This window comes from Littorina saxatilis, linkage group LG16 (assembly GCF_037325665.1).
Source record: "Littorina saxatilis isolate snail1 linkage group LG16, US_GU_Lsax_2.0, whole genome shotgun sequence".
NCBI classification, from domain to species: domain Eukaryota; kingdom Metazoa; phylum Mollusca; class Gastropoda; order Littorinimorpha; family Littorinidae; genus Littorina; species Littorina saxatilis.
In genome coordinates, this window is record NC_090260.1 from 9,232,022 (window position 1) to 9,252,725 (window position 20,704).

The window sequence follows — 20,704 nt, forward strand, 5'->3', positions numbered from 1 at the left end:
GTCGCGTCTTCTATAACACAACCAGGCATGAAAACTGAAAAAAAAAAAATACTGAAAACAAAATTCGAAGGCGCGTAGCGCCAAGTTTCGCAGGTGCGTAGCGCCAAGTTTCGCAGGCGCGAAGCGCCAAGACTTCAAGGGTGCAATTTGGTGCAATCTGGGGCTATCTGAGCTTTAAAATTGGATTCAAACATGGCCCCAAAACTATTTTACTATAACTATGACTGGGAAAAAAAAAAAAAAGGAAAAATACGGAAAATAAAAAAAAATACGGTTTATTTTTTTCAAAAATACGGAAAATACGGAAAATACGGAGAATTTTCATGCCTGACAACTATATTGATGCATAATACGTTCTTACTCTCACTGATTCTGTTAGAAGACACGCGGAACGAGAAGAAGAGAAGACGGCCATGCTGATTCTGTAAAATTTAATGCGGCATGAGTCTGGGTTTGTATCAGTCATAGTTGCGGTTTAGCCATACTGAGTAAATACGTCCCTCTTCAAGTTAGGGCGAGTGCCATGTGTAAAATAACAACAAGAAATTTGAAAAAAAGAAAAAGAAAAAGAATATAAATATCTGTTTGGTACTCCTCCACACTGCCGGAAAAACGACTCCATATATATTGTTGTTTCGATACATTCCTGTTCCAATGCGTCCCAAATCGGTATGGGGTCAGAAACGCCATTGAGCAACAAGATGTCGAGCGAAGCATACACCTCAGCGCCAGTGTAAGTTTGACGCCATCTCATTTATTGCTGCTAACAGTTGCAGAGAGCATTTTTAGTTTTGATCTTTTGATAAAATGTTGGTTTGACTGCATGACGTGACTCAATCACTGTGGGTTTTGGTGGATGTGTTGGTGGCGGGGAACGTAATGTGGCCCAGTGGAACAAACAATGGCGACCGACTCGATCGTAATGTTTATTTGTGCAGCCTCTTGAGTGTGAAGAGGTTTGTTGTGTTCGATCGGGCGTCCTGTTAATGTTTTTGAAATTTCCAATTTGATTACAGGGGCAGGTGATTTTGTTCAATCGACTTCACGTCACTTTTGTGCAAAGTGTAAAACCACTGATCCACTGAATGTCAGTTTCCTCGTCTATGTGTCTTTTGAACAAAATATACCCTAACAGTTATCTGATACCTAACCAACATATGTATTGATCTTTTCGCATTAAAGGCTAAAGGAATGCGAGAAATATCTGTAAAATACGAGGATTGCATATGTGTTTTTTTGGTATCTGTGTTTTTTGGTTTGTTTGTTTGTTTGTTTTTTACTGAGGGAAGTTACAGAACACTTTGTACTTGTACTTGTACAATTAGGCCTGTTCATCCTTCTGTGGTCGTTTTCGTAGTAACTTTAGCAACTTTGGCATGCATGGTGGGATCAGCCTAGTTACTAGTAGCACTCAGGATCAAACACAGAGGGGAGATCTTTCCAGTGGGCGTCCAACCTGGCCAGGCGTTCACAGATGGTGCAGTCACGACCTGGTCTGGCAGGCTATTCCACGTGTTCACAACTCTCTCGCTGAAGAAGTTGCCTCGGACATTGAGTCTGTAGCGGGGCTTGCTTAGCTTCAGGGTACTGCCTCGGGTGTCTCTTCCAGCGAAGAAAGAGAACTGTGGCCGCTCTGTCTTGTAGAAACCATGAAGGTACTTGTAGACTTCAATCATGTCCCCCCTCTTGCGACGATGCTCTAGACAAGGTAGCTTCAAAGTGGCCAGCCGTTCACTGTAGGGTTTGTCTTTCAGCGAGCTTATAAGCTTTATTACTAGCAGTAGCACCAGTATTAGCAAGGCAGAACGTTTTTTACTGAGGGAAGTTACAGAACACTTTATTACTAGCAGTAGCACCAGTATTAGCAAGGCAGAACGTTTTGTACTGAGGGAAGTTACAGAACACTTTATAACTAGCAGTAGCACCAGTATTACTATTAGCAAGGCAGAACGATTTGTTTGAACACTGTGATCCACAGTGTTCTGATTGTAAGTATAAAGTTCAGATCATTTGTGGCACTATAAGGCACAACAAAAAAAGTCTCTTTACGGTAACATAGGCACAAAAAAAAAATAAAAAAAAAAATAGGATCGGTAGGTCGAGATTTTTGTTTTTAATTTTTTTTCCTTCAAAAAAACCATATTTTGCCCCAAAACAAAGATTTTTTTTCTTTTTTTCCCCAAATGCCAAAAAACCCTCTAGGGTCGCGCAAAAAAATAGGGTCGGTCGGGATACCGTAAACAGACTATTTTTTTGTTTGGCCTAAGAACTTTAATGTTATGATTTTGTTGACAGGTTGGCCTATTCAGAGAATCTGATGCCGATTGATATCACAGTGGATGGAGAAAGAGTGACGGTACCTCTCAATCAGCCCGACTTGGAAAGAGCCTGCAGAGGTAATATAATATTATATAATATTATATGTAGTTCATAAAAAAATGGGTACAGTAATTAACAAACTGTAACTAACTAAGCAGAAAGATAATTATGTTTGTTTCTTTTGTAAAGGGCACCAGATTTGTTTAATGAAGTGTCCCATAAGTTCTCACTTTTTCTCCTCAAGGTCTCTGTTCTCATTAACTCTTTTCCAAAGGCAACATTTTCCAGATTTAAAGTTTAAAGGCAAGTGAGACAATGACAAAAGGTGACGTTTTCATGTCAGTATGTCCCAAATGACATCACCAGTACATTTTTCATTCTATCTAATCTGTTTTCGTTCTATTTTTTCTAATAACATGCGTTAACAATTGATTGCCAACTGGAATGGAAGAGCACAAAAATTGTAACTTGATATGTAGTTTCTCTAGAGGGAAAACATCTTCCACTTTCATGTCAGTGTGTCCCATGCAACATACATTTGCCAAACAGCTATGCGTAAGTAGATTATTTGTTAGTGGTATAGAACATACTGATCAACAATCAAAGTCAGTTTTCACATTCATGTTCTACCTATTTCTTATTTGTTTATTCTTTTGGCAATGGTGAAATGTCAGCAATCGTGTGTCATTCGGGACAGTAGACATGACACCTGACCTTTTGTCACTGTCTCACGTACGTTTTCTCACCTTGAACAGAAAACAAAACGTCGACTGTGAGTAACGAAGTACTAGCAAGCTCATGACAAATTAAAAAGTGTTGTGATTTGTTGTTTAATGTTTTTGACTCCTATCATTTTATTTTTGTTGTTGCTGCAAAAAAACACCCACCAGAACTTTGATCAATGCAATTTGCATAAGAAAATGTCAGAATTAAAGTTAGTCTTTGGGCAGGAAACTTCTATTGAATAAAACTTGAATAAATGTGAACCATTTTAATTTAGTTTCAGTATTCTAGTTGGGGTTTCCTTGAAACACTGAATTAATACATAATCCAATCCCTGATGTGTGTGTGTTCCAGATGAGCGCTTTGCTCTCCACCTGTTCCAGACGTACCGGGGGGCCCAGGCCGTTCACACGGTTGACACAGGTCTGTGCCTTCAACACGTACTGCTACATTTTTATTCACAAATTATTGTCTTGGGTTCGAATCCGGGCCAGGGCGGACACGGGTCAACTTTATGTGCAGACCCAGAGACGGCATCCATGTCCAACCCCCGTGTCACCACAGGGGCACGTAAAAGACCTTGGTCATTCTGCCATGTGTGCAAATTGCTGATACTGTGATAGTGATACACCTAAACACGCCTGTGATAGTGATACACCTAAACACGCATACACTTGTGTATCTCATCTAAAGTCGGGGTAAAACCAGGCCACATGCCAGGATAATGGCGTTGCCGTGAAGGCGTAAAACTTGAATTTCTCAAACTATTATCTGTAATACAATACACAGTACATCACATGCCGTCATCCTGAAGAAGTCAGCGACTGTGAGTGGGACAAAAATTTCGATGACGAATTAACCAAAACTGGTTGCTGTTGTGGGTTTTTTTTTTGCTTAGAAATTATTGACTTCAGTTTTTATGATAAATTTTATATCTGAAACTTAAGACGAGTGTATCCAGAGCGAGAAAGATAGGGACTGGTGTATCGGTGAACGGCTAGTGTGCAACGGTAGTTGGCGCATGTATTTGTCTTCATATTTCTGTTGCCAAGTGATGTGTTTTTTCCCTGAATAAGTTCATATTCCTTAGGTAAGTAGCTATTACCTTCATGTTAATTTTTGATCAAATACATATATTAATGTGTCATTGGCTAAAAAACTGATGCCTGTTTGTGTTTTGATTCTATAATGTTGACAGTGACAGTGGCTGTGTTTTGATTCTATAATGTTCAGGCATGGGAATTGTCCGCCGAATGGCGGATTTCCGCCGAATTTTTTTTTTGTTCCGCCGAAAATGCAAAAGTGTCCGCCGAAAAAATAAAGGGGGGAGGCACACAAAAAAAGCACCGGTTACTTTGGCCTTTGCGCAAAAGTCCGCGAAAACTTTCCGTACTTTGTTCACGCACTGCTACCGCCCGCCTCAGTTATTGAACTTTTATGTTTGAAAGTAAACCAGATTGCACAGATTGTGTTACAAGTTACATTTTCCTGTTTGTCTCAACAGATAAATTTTTTTACAAATTTAAACCATATAATAATACATGTTTTTTTGTTTTGTTTTTCAAAAAAGCAAAAATTGGTACATTTTTTTACTAAAAACTCTGATTCTAAAAACAGAATTTAATGGCAAACTTGGAGCTCAGATGACACCAGATTGCACCATCTGGGTTCTTTGGATAAAAAAAATTTCCGGGGGGGCATGCCCCCGGACCCCCCTAGTAAGGCTAGGCGCTTCGCGCCGTCGACTTGACGCTTCGCGTCTTCAGTTATAAATTTTCCGCCTTTTTTACAATTTTTAATTCCCAGGCCTGAATGTTGACAGTGACAGTGGCTGTGTTTTGATTCTATAATGTTGACAGTGACAGTAGCTGTGTTTTGATTCTATAATGTTGACAGTGACAGTGGCTGTGTTTTGATTCTATAATGTTGACACTGACAGTGTTTTGATTCTATAATGTTGACAGTGACAGTGGCTGTGTTTTGATTCTATAATGTTGACAGTGACAGTGGCTGTGTTTTGATTCTATAATGTTGACACTGACAGTGTTTTGATTCTATAATGTTGACAGTGACAGTGGCTGTGTTTTGATTCTATAAGGTTGACAATGACAGTGGCTGTGTTTTGATTCTATAATGTTGACACTGACAGTGGCTGTGTTTTGATTCTATAATGTTGACAGTGACAGTGGCTGTGTTTTTATTCTATAATGTTGACACTGACAGTGGCTGTGTTTTGATTCTATAATGTTGACAGTGACAGTGGCTGTGTTTTGATTCTATAATGTTGACTCTGACAGTAGCTGTGTTTTGATTCTATAATGTTGACATTAGCTGTGTTTTGATTCTATAATGTTGACAGTGACAGTGGTTGTGTTTTGATTCTATAATGTTGACAGTAGCTGTGTTTTGATTCTATAATGTTGACACTGACAGTGGCTGTGTTTTGATTCTATAATGTTGACAGTGACAGTGGCTGTGTTTTGATTCTATAATGTTGACAGTGACAGTGTTTTGATTCTATAATGTTGACAGTGACAGTGGCTGTGTTTTGATTCTATAATGTTGACAGTGACAGTGGCTGTGTTTTGATTCTATAATGTTGACAGTGACAGTGTTTTGATTCTATAATGTTGACAGTGACAGTGGCTGTGTTTTGATTCTATAAGGTTGACAGTGACAGTGGCTGTGTTTTGATTCTATAATGTTGACAGTGACAGTGGCTGTGTTTTGATTCTATAATGTTGACAGTAGCTGTGTTTTGATTCTATAATGTTGACACTGACAGTGGTTGTGTTTTGATTCTATAATGTTGACAGTGACAGTGGCTGTGTTTTGATTCTATAAGGTTGACAATGACAGTGGCTGTGTTTTGATTCTATAATGTTGACACTGACAGTGGCTGTGTTTTGCAGGCATGGGAATTGTCCGCCGAACGGCGGATTTCCGCCGATTTTTTTTTTTGTTCCGCCGAAAATGCAAAAGTGTCCGCCGAAAAAATAAAGGGGTGAGGCACACACAAAAACACCGGTTAATTTGGCCTTTGCGCAAAAGCCCGCGAAAACTTTCCGTACTTTGTTCACGCATTGCTACCGCCCGCCTCAGTTATTGAACTTTTATGTTTGAAAGTAAACCAGATTGCACAGATTGTGTTACAAGTTACATTGTCCTGTTTTTCTCAACAGATCAATTTTTTTTTAAATTTAAACCATATTAAACCAGTTCTTGTACATCATTGTAAAGAGTGTGAATGACGTTTTAGTTTAGATGTCAAGCGCTTAGAGCAAGCCTTTTTAACGAAAGTTTTTGATTTAGCGCTATATAAATGTTCTTATTATTATTATTATTATTATATAATACATGTATATATTTTTTTTCTTCAAAAAAGCAAAAATTGGTACATTTTTGTACTAAAAACTCTGATTCTAAAAACAGAATTTAATGGCAAACTTGGAGCTCAGATGACACCAGATTGCACCATCTGGGTTCTTTGGAGAAAAAATTTTCCGGGGGGGCATGCCCCCGGACCCCCCTAGTAAGGCTAGGAGCTTTGCGCCGTCGACTTGACGCTTTGCGTCTTCAGTTATACATTTTCAGCCTTTTTTACAATGTTCAATTCCCATGCCTGGTTTTGATTCTATAATGTTGACAGTGACAGTGGCTGTGTTTTGATTCTATAATGTTGACAGTGACAGTGGTTGTGTTTTGATTCTATAATGTTGACAGTGACAGTGGTTGTGTTTTGATTCTATAATGTTGACAGTGGCTGTGTTTTGATTCTATAATGTTGACAGTGACAGTGGCTGTGTTTTGATTCTATAATGTTGACAGTGACAGTGGCTGTGTTTTGATTCTATAATGTTGACACTGACAGTGGCTGTGTTTTGATTCTATAATGTTGACACTGACAGTGGCTGTGTTTTTATTCTATAATGGTGACAGTGGCTGTGTTTTGATTCTATAATGTTGACACTGACAGTGGCTGTGTTTTGATTCTATAATGTTGACAGTGACAGTGGCTGTGTTTTTATTCTATAATGTTGACACTGACAGTGGCTGTGTTTTCAGGTGTGACTACCCCTGTACAGATACTTCAGAACACCATGCCGCCGACCAACTTCATGCAAGCGCAACCATCACAACACTTGACAGGTGGGTAACCAGTGATGGTGATTGGCAGTTTCCCGACCGGATGCAGTGGCCTAGTGGTAAGACACCGGCCTCCTAATCGGGAGGTCATGGGTTCAAATCCCGGCCGCTGCTGCCTGGTGGGTTAAGAGTGGAGATTTTACCGATCTCCCAGGTCAATTTATGTTCCGACCTGCCAGTGCCTTATCCCCCTTCGTGTGTACACGCAAGCATAAGACCAAGTGCGCACGGAAAAGATCCTGTAATCCATGTCAGAGTTCTGTGGGTTATAGAAACACGAACATACCCAGCATGCTTCCTCCGAAAGCAGCATATGGCTGCCTAAATGGCGGGGTAAAAACGGTCATACACGTACAAATCCTCTCGTGCAAAAAAATGAGTGAACATGGGAGTTTCAGCCCATGAACGCAGAAGAAGAAGTTTCCCAACCGCTATTTGAGTTTAATAAGCCCCTCCCCCCCCCCCCCCCCCCCAAAAAAAAATGTTTCCGATGACAAGCTCCATCACATTAAAGTCAGAAGGTCGGTTCCTTTTTTTTCTGTTGATTGAAGTTTGATTTTGATTTTAAACAGGCATATGTGGCTTTTTGTTGGCCAAAATCTGCGCGTACTGTGTCCCCTGGATGGCGCGTACTGTGTCCCCTGGATGGCGCGTACTGTGTCCCCTGGATGGTGCGTACTGTGACCCCTGGATGGCGCGTACTGTGTCCCCTGGATGGTGCGTACTGTGTCCCCTGGATGGTGCGTACTGTGTCCCCTGGATGGCGCGTACTGTGTCCCCTGGATGGTGCGTACTGTGTCCCCTGGATGGTGCGTACTGTGTCCCCTGGATGGTGCGTACTGTGTCCCCTGGATGGTGCGTACTGTGTCCCCTGGATGGTGCGTACTGTGTCCCCTGGATGGCGCGTACTGTGTCCCCTGGATGGTGCGTACTGTGTCCCCTGGATGGTGCGTACTGTGTCCCCTGGATGGTGCGTACTGTGTCCCCTGGATGGTGCGTACTGTGTCCCCTGGATGGCGCGTACTGTGTCCCCTGGATGGCGCGTACTGTGTCCCCTGGATGGCGGAGAAGAGTAACTTTCCTTGCAAGTTTTCAATATTGAATTTTGTCCTTTTATCAATTAAAAAGTATGTTGAAGGGTCAAAAACGAAAAGTTATAGGGTCAGGAGGAAATGATCCGGTCAGTTGGGGAATCGAAAACAAGGAACTTGTTCTCTTTTTTTGTGTTTTTATTTTGGCTGGCACAGAAGTGGGTCGTTTTGTCACGACAACCAGTGAAATAAAGTGTGGTACTGAGCGCTCGCATAATGTTAGCAAGGTAACAATCTGTCAGGCAAAATGTCACTGTCAGTCAGTATGTTAAACCGCTTCCTGATTCCATATCTAGTAGTAGTATTGTCTGAATTTTACAAGTAAAATGCTGAACAAAAAAATACTGTTTAATACCCTACTAGTATCTGCGGCTTGAAAATTAAACTCTTCGTTTGCTCTACTCTCCTCTTCCCCTCCTTCATTCCCCGTCCATTCACCATCTCCATCCAACCTCCTTAATTTTCTTCCTCGTTTGAATTCATCCATTTTTCATTTCAGGTCCTACCCCTACCATGGTTGTACCAGTATCGGAACGCCAAGGTGAAATCATTCACCTGAACCAGTATCAGTATGTGCAGCCTGCAGGTTCCACACTGGTGAGTGTGCTACAGTGTTGCTGGGAGGGAAATTGCGCAAACCTGATGAAAAGATAAGGCAAAAAAAAAAAATTGTCTGTTTCTGGTCACCCGACCGACCCTAAATTTCGGCGCCGACCCTAAACTTTTTTTTTCCAAACTCAAATTTTTTTATTGTTTTTTGTGGTGGTAAAGGACAGGGTGAGAAAATGAACAACAAAAACGTGTGAAAACGAAAGTCCGCTGACGATTTGTAAATGTGTTGAGTGTCTTGTCTCTATGTATAGTGAATCCAGTCTCTTTGCGCGATTTTTAAAGTTAGTTTTATTGGTCTACATTTGGGGTAAAAAAAAATTTTTTTTAAAAAATCCCTACCTACCGACCCTATTTTTTTTAGCCATGTTACCAGAAACAGACAATTTTTGTTGTTGGCCTAACAATGGGGCATCCGCTGTTCGTTTTCTTCTCCATTCTTCTAAATATCATTCCTACAAGTCCAAATTCTTGGTGTCAAGTTATTTCTTGTGAGTGTTAAGTGAAATTTAGGCTGAAGACTTGAAAACAAGGTTTATTTCATTACTGATTTGACCTATCTGCATTTCTGTTATCTGTGATGGCCTATAGTGTCGATGTATTATGCAGGGTTACATTTACTAGTGCGCCCTGTGCCATTGGCGCATTAAATCTGAAAATGTCACATCACAATTCCCTTCAGTGCGTCAAAGGGCACATTGAGATTACGTACCACTACGCCACAAAATGTACACTTTACATCGGATTACACACACACAAACACACACACACACACACATACATGTATGGATAATACGATATAGGGGCTTATTTGGCACAATATATATTGCACCATTTTGCATCATTGGAGAAAAACGCGTACAGGCCTCTTTGGCGTTTCTTGCCTTCGACTATGTCCCATTGGAATTTGGTTGAGGGGGACAAATGTCCCATCGCCTTTTTCTCCCAGGTTAAACCCTGATTATGTTATGGCAGGACATTTATAAATGGTTTTTTGTGCTGCATGGTATATCACGTGTAAATCATAAGGGTTGACATGCATGGTACCGTACTTTCCGGGTCATAAGGCGCGACTTTTTTCCTCGAGTTCGACCCCTGCGTCTTGTATAACGAAGCGCCTAATCGGTGTATGAAATACGAAAAAAAATCAAAGAGACCGCTTGAGTACCAGTCAAACCACTTGTGATAATGCATGTTTCAGCTACTAGGTACTGCCCTGCCTTTGATCTGGCCGCACACACAAATTTCCACTCTGTTAAACTCGGTCACTGACCCCGGTGCAGGAAGTGTTTCCTCTCTCAGATATGACAGGGGAACCACCTCTCATGGCAAAAACTGGGTCATTGACCCCTGGGAAGAAGGTCGTGTCTATAAACAAGGCCACCCAGCTATCACAATGCCTTTGATCTGGCCGCACACACAGAGCACACATATTTTCACTCAGTTAAAGTCGGTCACTGACCCCGGTGCAGGAAGTGTTTCCTCTCTCAGATATGACAGGGGAACCAACTCTCATGGCAAAAACTGGGTCATTTTGGTGCGCCCTATCGGCCCCCTGCGTCCAATGGGTGACTGGATTACAATTTTTTTTTAAAAGAAGGGGGTGCGTCTTGTATAACGAAGCGCCTTGTCACCCGGAAAGTACGGTATATCATACATGTCAACCCTTACAATTTGCACGTAAGTCTTACGTTTTTTCCATGTTTTTTCAGTTGTACGTCGTAAGACCACAATCTTACGTTTTTTCTCAAAATCGCCAAAATCTTACGTTTTTTCCCCTCAAAATGGCATTATTTAATACATGTCAACCTCTATCACACACTTACCATAGTAAAAGCCTCTTCACACCATAAGACAGGACCAAACACCACCAACATCGCGTTAAAATTACGTTTCTGCGAGTCTGTTTGCTTTTGTTATCGGATCTGCGTTCCGCATGATTCTCAAATGGATCACTTCTAGTTTCAACTGTCTAATATAACAAGGGAGATAACTGAAATGCTTACAAGTAACAGGCGCTCAAAAATGGCATCTACAGCAAGTTGAGGTCAGCCAAAGAAGAAACCCAAGGTATACCATGGGAGATATTCAGTGGAGTGGGAGGGGGAGACAATTCAAAGGATTCATCAAGGCTTCACCAGAAGGGCACGGGTATGCCTATTGTATTTCGTGCGTGAATTCTATGAAAGTTACTGCGTCCAGAAAATTCGATTTGGAGCGCCATTTCCAATGGTTTTTGGTCCTGTCTTTTGGTGTGATGAGGCTTTTACTAAAGTAAGTGTCATATAGGTTGAAATGTATGGTATATAAATTTCTTGTTCACGACATCCCATGTGACAATAATGCGCAGATACATGTATAACACTCCAGCAACACTGTCAGTAGATTTCTGTCAAGCTTTATCCTCCCTTTTCTCCATCCTATTCTGGGCGGCCCATGTTTGTTTGTTTGTTTGCTTAACGCCCAGCCGACCACGAAGGGCCATATCAGGGCGGTGCTGCTTTGACATATAACGTGCGCCCCACACAAGACAGAAGTCGCAGCACAGGCTTCATGTCTCACCCAGTCACATTATTCACAGTCACACACAACAAAAAAAAGTTAAAAATCCCTGCGCTTAGAACTGTACCCACGGAATACGCACGATATAAGCCTCATATTGATTGATTGATTCTGACACCGGACCAACCAGTCCTAGCACTAACCCCATGATGCCAGACGCCAGGCGGAGCAGCCACTAGATTGCCAATTTTTAAAGTCTTAGGTAGGCGGCCCATGTAAAAATAGTGCGCTGATATCATGTGTAAAAGCAACACTGTCAGTTTATTTATTTCAGCTTCAAGTATTATGCTCCTTTTTCTTGACCTTGTTCTGTACATCCCATGTGTGATGTAAGTTGTAGCGATAGTGTGCAGATATCTGTTTAAGATATAGCCTTGAATGGTTGAAAACGACGTTAAACACCAAATAAAGAAAGAAATCTGTTTAAGAGCAACACTATCAGTTGATTTCTGTCAAGCTTTAATATCCTCCCTTTCTCTCCCCCCCCCCCCCCCCCCCCCCCTCACAGCTGGCTCAGGATCCTCACTCCGCCTCCACCACCCCCACCATGCACATCCTGTCCCAGGATCAGCCACAGCAACTACAACATCACCAGCAACAGCAAGCAGCGCCACAGTCAGAGCACTCCACCATGGCGGGCGCCATCTTGCTGGAGGGCCTGGAAACCATGATGATGGAGGAGGAGGAGGACGTCAAGCACGTCACACGCAAGACGCCCCGCAAGGTAAGGATAAGATTCATATATCAGACGGGCGCAGTGGCGTGGTGGTAAGACATCGGCCTCCTAATCGGGAGGTCGGGAGTTCGAATCCCGGCCGCGGCCGCCTGGTGGGTTAAGAGTGGAGATTTTTCCGATCTCCCAGGTCAACTAATGTGCAGACCTGCTAGTGCCTTATCCCCCTTCGTGTGTACACGCAAACACAAGACCAAGTGCGCACGGAAAAGATCCTGTAATCCATGTCAGAGTTCGGTGGGTTATAGAAACACGAAAATACCCAGCATGCCTCCCCTGAAATAGGTGTATGCTGCCTGAATGGCGGGGTAAACAAGCAACTGCAAGTGAGAAGAACTAGAACAAATACAAAATTAAAATGTACTCACCAGATACATCGACATCTAAACATCAACACCAACATGGACCGGTTTCGATCCAAGTATCGAAACTTGTTCGTGTTCATGTTGAAATGTCCAAGTTTCTGGCGAGTAAATTGTATTGTTGTTTTAAGACATATGATTTTACTACAACCACATGCAGGACACAGCAATATTTTCATTTTCATTTAATTTTTTTTCATTACTTTATTGTCCCATCGCTGGGAAATTCGGGTCGCTTCCTCCCAGTGGAAAGCTAGCAGCAACGGAGTCGCGCTACCCAGGTGTCTGCGTGTTTAGGTGTATTCAGCCACCTGCACTTATGGCAGAATGACCAAGGTCTTTTACGTGCCATTGTGATGACACGGGGGTGGGACATGGCTTCTGTCTCTGGGTCTGCACATAAAGTTGACCCGTGTCCGTCCCGGCCCGAATTCGAACCTGCGACCTTCCGATCACAAGTCCAGTGCTCTACCAACTGAGCTACCGGGAATATTGCTTGTCTTGAGTGAAATATTGCTTGTCTTGAGTGAAATATTGCTTGTCTTGAGTACATTCAATACATAATATATTGCAACACAAAAACAAAACAGAGATATCTCCGAACTGCGTACACACACTCACTCACACCCACACACATGTTGTAGTAGCTAAAGAGAAGGAAAAATGTAATCACAACAAATGTGATCTGATCTTGCTCAGGAGCGGCCGCCCAGAGAGAAGAAAGAGAAGCAGGAACACAAGTGCACGGAATGCAGCGCCACCTTTCTGCGCGCCAACAACCTCAAACTCCACCTGCAACGCCACAGTGGAGAAAAGCCACATGTCTGCAAACAGTGTGGCGCCGCCTTCGTGGAGGCCAGGAACTTGAAACGCCACCAGGTTACACACAAGGTAGTGTATTATTATACACATTTGTGACCCACTCTCACAAAAGGATAACAAAGTGTCATTTTTGACATTTGGACTTGTTGGTACCCATTGAAAGAGAAGATAACCAGCTTTCAGATGGTCTTTACTACAAGGGTCTATTGTTTAGCACTGATGAGATATAGCGATTTTAAGTTTGCTCAAACCCAAGCGGCCATTTTGAGAAAAGCAGGTGTGAAGGTACCAGGAGTAAATTTGCAAAAACTTCCTAGAAACAGGGTTCTTAGTTTAACTTCTAAATCTGAAAGTGGTTGATAATGAATAGATGTAAATTTGTTTTCAATCTGCATCACAACAAATGAAAATGAAATTTGTTTTAAGTACAAAAAGCGAAGAAAGAAACAATAATTTGGGGGGGTAAAAGGGTGCTTATTTCGCGTCTGCAATGCAATAAAACCTCATTTTTATTATATTTGCAAAGCGAATCTGAAATTGATATTCACAGAATAGATATAACACATTTGGTAGAGTGCAGAAATGCAAACATCTCAATTTCCAAAATTTTGGCCATGGCTCAGGTTTTTTGCTGTTACAGCAGTCCCTGCAATGTACGGCCCCCGGCGTGAGCGACCTCCTGACATGTACGGACACATTTGCTCAGCACGGAGTGTTTTCCTTCTATATTTGCCCCCCCCTTAAACGGACACCTGCAAAACGTGGACACGGACACTCATTTTCGGTCCCAACAGCAGGTCATACCTCCAATGTACGGACAGACCATCGTCAAATTTTCACCACAACAAAATCAATAACAGAGCAGTCCGGCTCTTGGTGCAAAGGTCACAGCTGCAAAGGGTGATGACAGTCTCTGTTAACTTGGGTGCATGTGTACCCATCAGGAGTGGGGTAGTTTTGGTCATGAGTGGAGTACACGCACTTTCTTGCTTTCAAATGCGAAGATGCCAACATGAAACTGCACTAAGCTTATGCTCTTTATTCTTGTCTGTTGGACGTAAACAACAGAAGCCACAGTCGATAAAGGCCCTCCGAGAAAGAGAGTGAAAAATTGGCCACAGTTCTCAGCATCGCGTGTCTGTGTGTAACCTCTTTAATTGACACGATACTCTTGTTTCCCCTCAGCCTTGACCAGTGAGTCTGTTACCTAATCTGTGAACCCTTCAGTTGTCTTGCTTTGCCAAAAGTTAGACACAGTCAACTGGTTTTGCTCTGAGTGAACAGTGCAGTTGCCATCAATTAGCTGACACCTCTCTAGCCACAGCACCAAACAGTACATGGCTGGGGGGAGGAAGAGAGAAAGAGGGGGGGGGGGGGAGGGGTAGCTGGCTAAACTCGGTGGGGTGTCTGGTGTCACCGATATGTCAGCAGGAAGAGCAATGGAGAGAAATAGAGAGGTGTACACTTCCACACAATTTCCAAGCATCAGTTGTCATGCAGGGCATAGGGTAGGCAGTGAGGGAGAGTGAGAGCGGTGTTGTGTACAGTGTATTTCCGACTGAAGAGTGAAAAGTCACTGCCGCAAGATCGGCATGCAGTCAATAAAGCCAGACAAGAAGAATGATTATGACATGCGGCCCTATCTGCTGGTTTTTATTCAAACTGGTTTTCAACGCTTATTCTCACAAAGCATCTGCACACGTGCCTCTGTGCTGTGTTTGTGTGGCTGCTTTCCGGTATGTCAGTGCATGGTGAGTGCGTTCACTGCCTTGAAGATTTATTTTATCTCTTCTTTTCAACACCATTCATACAAATCATTTTTTACAAAACATTAAACAAAATATTAGGAGTTGGATGTTATCGTTTAGTAGCCACAAGAAGTGGTTAGCATAGACTCAATCATGTTGTTTGTGTGTCTCTGTGTGAGTGTATGGGGGAGGGGGTGGTGTGGTCACCCCTCCCGTGACTGGCCACCTGCAATGTAGGGACAGGTTTGTGATGACCCAAGGTTGTTCGTTCATGAGATGGAATGCTGTATCTCTTTTCGGCCTCAGCGACTTTGTTTTCCTTTCGTTGGAGCGGGTCACATTTTATATCCTACATACATGAGAGAATGCGATTACAAAAGTTTTATTGGTTCAGGCCGTCAGAATAGAGAATATCACGTGCGACAAAAGTATGGTGAAAAAAAACAACACCCCGCAATTGTTTTCGAAAATGTTTTGTTCGAGACCAATCACGCAATGTCAAGGTGATTGATTGTACTGCCGGATAATGACGCTGCTTTTAAGTCCACACAAAATCAGAGACATCTGCCGTCGTTCTTTAGTCTTGAGGAATGTTCATATAATGCGCACAGTCATGTAAGTCTGTGTTTAGTTGCTCAATTTCTTCTTTGAAGCGGACCATGTTCACTTGTTGCCCTCTCCGAAGGGAGAGCATGTTTCGTCGCATGTCCTCTGTGGCTGTAAATAAGTCGTAAAGAACATACGTCGGAGAAATCATCCATGTGATAAGTAAACCATGTCTTCGCACGTGTGTATGATTATCATGTAAATGAGGTGCTCTCAAAGCACAGTCTGGCAGGGACCTGATTGTTTCACTGCTCATGATGACAAACATACTGAGACAAACTTCATTCTCGTAACACTTTCGCATTTGCTGTTTGATTTGGAAGAATGTTGATAACTTATATGTCTTCTTCTTCTGATTTCGTGGGCTGAAACTCCCACGTACACTCGTGTTTTAGCACGAGTGGAATTTTACGTGTATGACCGTTTTTACCCCGCCATTTAGGCAACCATACGCCGCTTTCGGAGGAAGCATGCTGGGTATGTTCGTGCTTCTATAACCCACCTAACTCTGACATGGATTACAGGATCTTTTCCGTGCGCACTTGGTCTTGTGCTTGCGTGTACACACGAAGGGGGATAAGCCACTAGCAGGTCTGCACATAAGTTGACCTGGGAGATCGGAAAAATCTCCACACTTAACCCACCAGGCGGACGCGGCCGGGATTTGAACCCTCGACCTTCTGATTAAGAGGCCGACGTCTTACCACCCCGCCACAGCGCCTGTCCATAATTTATATGTGACGCTATAGTATTCTCTAATTCAACAAGCGCAGTCATTAAAGAATGTTATCCAAACATCTTAAAGTGCATTGTTAAGTTTATGTCCTTACCCCCCCCACCCCACCCTATTATAGAATACTTCATAGATGGTACTTGGTGTTGATGACTCGTTTACTATGTTATAGAAAAAAAATCCTGATTTTAGAAAATGCATTTTGAACATTTCAAAATGTCAATGCCCTTTGCTGGTTTGTACCTGTACAACTCATGGATAGCGCTTAGTGTTCATGCCTTATTCTACAACTTTACCCCCACAGACCGACCGACCATTCACGTGTGCGAAATGCAACCAGCTCTAAAATCTCAATCCTGTTTGACTGACTTTACTTGGGGCACTTGGTCACATCATCCTCCAACTTTTCCTCCACAGACTGACAATGGTATTCATGGCTTATTGACTGACTTTTCCCCCAAACAAATCTGGCTTTACTTGGGGCAATGAGTCACATCATCCTCTATCTTTTTTCCCTCACAGACTGACCGGCCGTTCACGTGTGCGGAGTGCAACGAGTAGTTAGCTGTAAAATCTCAATCATGTTATAACTTTCACTTGCTTTAAAAAAATTTTTTTTTAAAAATCGCAATCCTGTTTCACTTGCTTTGGACAAAAAAAGATTCAAACCTGTTTCACTTGCTTTGCCTCCAAAGGTGATAGTTGTCACATCCTCCTCTTTCTTTTCCCCCCCAGACGGACAGACCGTTCACATGTGCGGAGTGCAACCAGTCGTTCGTTGAGGCGTGCAACCTGAAGCGCCACATGCGGTCGCACCAGGGCCACAAGGCCTTCGTGTGTGAGGAGTGTGGCGCCGCCTTCACCAAGTCGCACCACCTGCGCGACCACGTCGCCTCGCACAAGGGGGGCGGTGTTCACACCTGTGACCAGTGCGACGCCGTCTTCAACAACGCTAACCAGCTGCGTCTGCACATAAAGGTACCTTCACCTATACCCATAGAGCCCAAAAACCTGCATGTAAAGGTGAGATTCCCCCCGCGGGTTAGGGGGAGTCCCATATTGGTTGGGACGAGAAAGAATTTACCCGATGCTCCCCAGCATGTCGTAAGAGGCGACTAACGGATTCTGTTTCTCCTTTTACCTTTGTTAAGTGTTTCTTGTATAGATTATAGTCAATGTTTGTAAAGATTTTAGTCAAGCAGTATGTAAGAAATGACTTGCATTCTCCCAGTAAGGTCATATATTGTACTACGTTGCAAGCCCCTGGAGCAATTTTTTGATTAGTGCTTTTGTGAACAAGAAACAATTAACAAGTGGCTCTATCCCATCTCCCCCCTTTCCCCGTCACGATATAACCTTGAATGGTTGAAAACGACGTTAAACACCAAATAAAGAAAGAAAGGTGCGTTCTGCTTATTGTGTTTCTATGGAGGTCTAGTAGCTCAAGTTTCTGTGTGAAAGATGTTCTGTAAGCCTGATATTAATTCGGGGAAGTCGACTTCCTGAAGTCTTCTCTGTGCAGCTCACTGCACGAAGCTTTGGCACTGTATGTTAGTAATAACAAAAATGCTTCGTAAAGTCTTCGCAAAATCAACATGGGGGTCAGTTAGGTAGAGCCGTAGAACTGCTTTTTCAGAGTTAGGTAGTAAAATGCTATCTCTCATGATTGGTGTTTTATGTCAATAAATCCAAAACACGTAGAGTATTTACAGTCCTGTTGTCCAAAATGTTGTTAATGTATCAAAATGCTATCCATTTTTTTGGCCACTAAATTAGAAATAAAAATGATCATCATATTGTGCAGGGTCACACCGGTGGCAGACCGTACCGGTGCCCTGACTGTGAGGCGGTGTTTGGCTGGTACATTAAAATGTTCATCATATTGTGCAGGGTCACACCGGTGGCAGACCGTACCGGTGCCCTGACTGTGAGGCGGTGTTTGGCTGGTACATTAAAATGTTCATCATATTGTGCAGGGTCACACCGGTGGCAGACCGTACCGGTGCCCTGACTGTGAGGCGGTGTTTGGCTGGTACATTAAAATGTTCATCATATTGTGCAGGGTCACACCGGTGGCAGACCGTACCGGTGCCCTGACTGTGAGGCGGTGTTTGGCTGGTACATTAAAATGTTCATCATATTGTGCAGGGTCACACCGGTGGCAGGCCGTACCGGTGCCCTGACTGTGCGGCGGTGTTTGGCTGGTACATTAAAATGTTCATCATATTGTGCAGGGTCACACCGGTGGCAGACCGTACCGGTGCCCTGACTGTGAGGCGGTGTTTGGCTGGTACATTAAAATGTTCATCATATTGTGCAGGGTCACACCGGTGGTAGGCCGTACCGGTGCCCTGACTATGAGGCGGTGTTTGGCTGGTACATTAAAATGTTCATCATATTGTGCAGGGTCACACCGGTGGCAGGCCGTACCGGTGCCCTGACTGTGAGGTGGTGTTTGGCTGGTACATTAAAATGTTCATCATATTGTGCAGGGTCACACCGGTGGCAGGCCGTACCGGTGCCCTGACTGTGCGGCGGTGTTTGGCTGGTACATTAAAATGTTCATCACATTGTGCAGGGTCACACCGGTGGCAGACCGTACCGGTGCCCTGACTGTGAGGCGGTGTTTGGCTGGTACATTAAAATGTTCATCACATTGTGCAGGGTCACACCGGTGGCAGGCCGTACCGGTGCCCTGACTGTGAGGCGGTGTTTGGCTGGTACATTAAAATGTTCATCACATTGTGCAGGGTCACACGGGTGGCAGGCCGTACCGGTGCCCTGACTGTGAGGCGGTGTTTGGCTGGTACAGCGCGTTCAAACGACACAGACTGGTGCACACGGAGGGGGGAGCAGAGGCGATGGTGCGTAACAAGTGCACAGAGTGTGGCGCGTCCTTCAACCGTCCCAGTCACCTCAAACGCCACATGCAGACACACACAGGTAATTCTGAACTCCTTAGTGACTGCTCTAGCTGTACTGGATTTCCGATCTCCCAGGTCAAGTTATGTGCAGACCTGCTAGTGGCTTAACCCCCTTCGTGTGTACACGCAAGCCCAAGACCAAGTGCGTACGGAAAAGATCCTGTAATCCATGTCAGAGTTCGGTGGGTTATAGAAACACGAAAATACCCAGCATGCCTACTCAACAAAAGCGGAGTGAAGCTGACTATGCTCTCAGAGTATAGTGTGGGGAACCCAAATGGGCAAACGAGCTCACTTGTAACCAGACAATTCTGGAACGCTGAAGAAGAAGGTACCAGGAGAGGCTGTTCTTTGCCGCTGCTGTCGTGGACTCTGGCCTTTCACTCTGGCCTTTCACTCTGGCCTTTCACTCTGGCCTTTCACTCTGGCCTTTCACTCTGGCCTTTCACTCTGGCCTTTCACTCTGGCCTTTCACTCTGGCCTTTCACTCTGGCCTTTCACTCTGGCCTTTCACTCTGGCCTTTCACTCTGGCCTTTCACTCTGGCCTTTCACTCTGGCCTTTCACTCTGGCCTTTCACTCTGGCCTTTCACTCTGGCCTTTCACTCTGGCCTTTCACTCTGGCCTTTCACTCTGGCCTTTCAGGTTTTTTACTTTTTGTTTGGTGTTAGCCCTGTATTTTACACATTCAAAAGAAATGAGAAACTTTGACAATAACAGTGCACAGGAGGCAATAAACGTCAAACAAACGGCAAAAGACTGACCGTGCTAACTGTCATGTTGTTGACCAGGGACAGATTTTCACCTGGACTTTTTTCAGGTAGCTAGGGTGTTTAGAGTTACATGTTTCTGAAACCTTTTGTTGCCCAGTGTAACAACAAGGGTGGGGCAAAAAACAAGAATGGTAAGGTATTGGAACTTTAACATTACAATCACAGGTGTGTTGTTGACCCAATGGTCTTTAACATTACAATCACAGGTGTGTTGTTGACCCAATGGCCTTTAACATTACAATCACAGGTGTGTTGTTGACCCAATGATCTTTAACATTACAATCACAGGTGTGTTGTTGACCCAATGGTCTTTAACATTACAATCACAGGTGTGTTGTTGACCCAATGGTCTTTAACATTACAATCACAGGTGTGTTGTTGACCCAATGATCTTTAACATTACAATCACAGGTGTGTTGTTGATCCAATGGTCTTTAACATTACAATCACAGGTGTGTTGTTGACCCAATGGTCTTTAACATTACAATCACAGGTGTGTTGTTGACCCAATGGTCTTTAACATTACAATCACAGGTGTGTTGTTGACCCAATGG

At 43.4% G+C, this 20,704-nt stretch overlaps 1 protein-coding gene across 1 annotated transcript in view; it reads left to right on the top strand.

Moving 5' to 3' along the window:
* The first annotated feature begins 687 nt into the window (after nt 1–687).
* Nucleotides 688–20,704, top strand: part of LOC138949842 (zinc finger protein 420-like) — a 34,624-nt gene continuing 14,607 nt past the window's right edge. Inside the window, exons 1-9 of the mRNA XM_070321620.1 lie at nt 688–733; nt 2,296–2,396; nt 3,397–3,465; nt 7,108–7,191; nt 8,779–8,876; nt 11,959–12,174; nt 13,245–13,436; nt 17,190–17,432; nt 19,205–19,397. Coding sequence (XP_070177721.1) covers nt 702–733; nt 2,296–2,396; nt 3,397–3,465; nt 7,108–7,191; nt 8,779–8,876; nt 11,959–12,174; nt 13,245–13,436; nt 17,190–17,432; nt 19,205–19,397 — 1,228 coding nt within the window. The 5' untranslated portion in view covers nt 688–701. The remainder of the gene's footprint in view (nt 734–2,295; nt 2,397–3,396; nt 3,466–7,107; nt 7,192–8,778; nt 8,877–11,958; nt 12,175–13,244; nt 13,437–17,189; nt 17,433–19,204; nt 19,398–20,704) is intronic.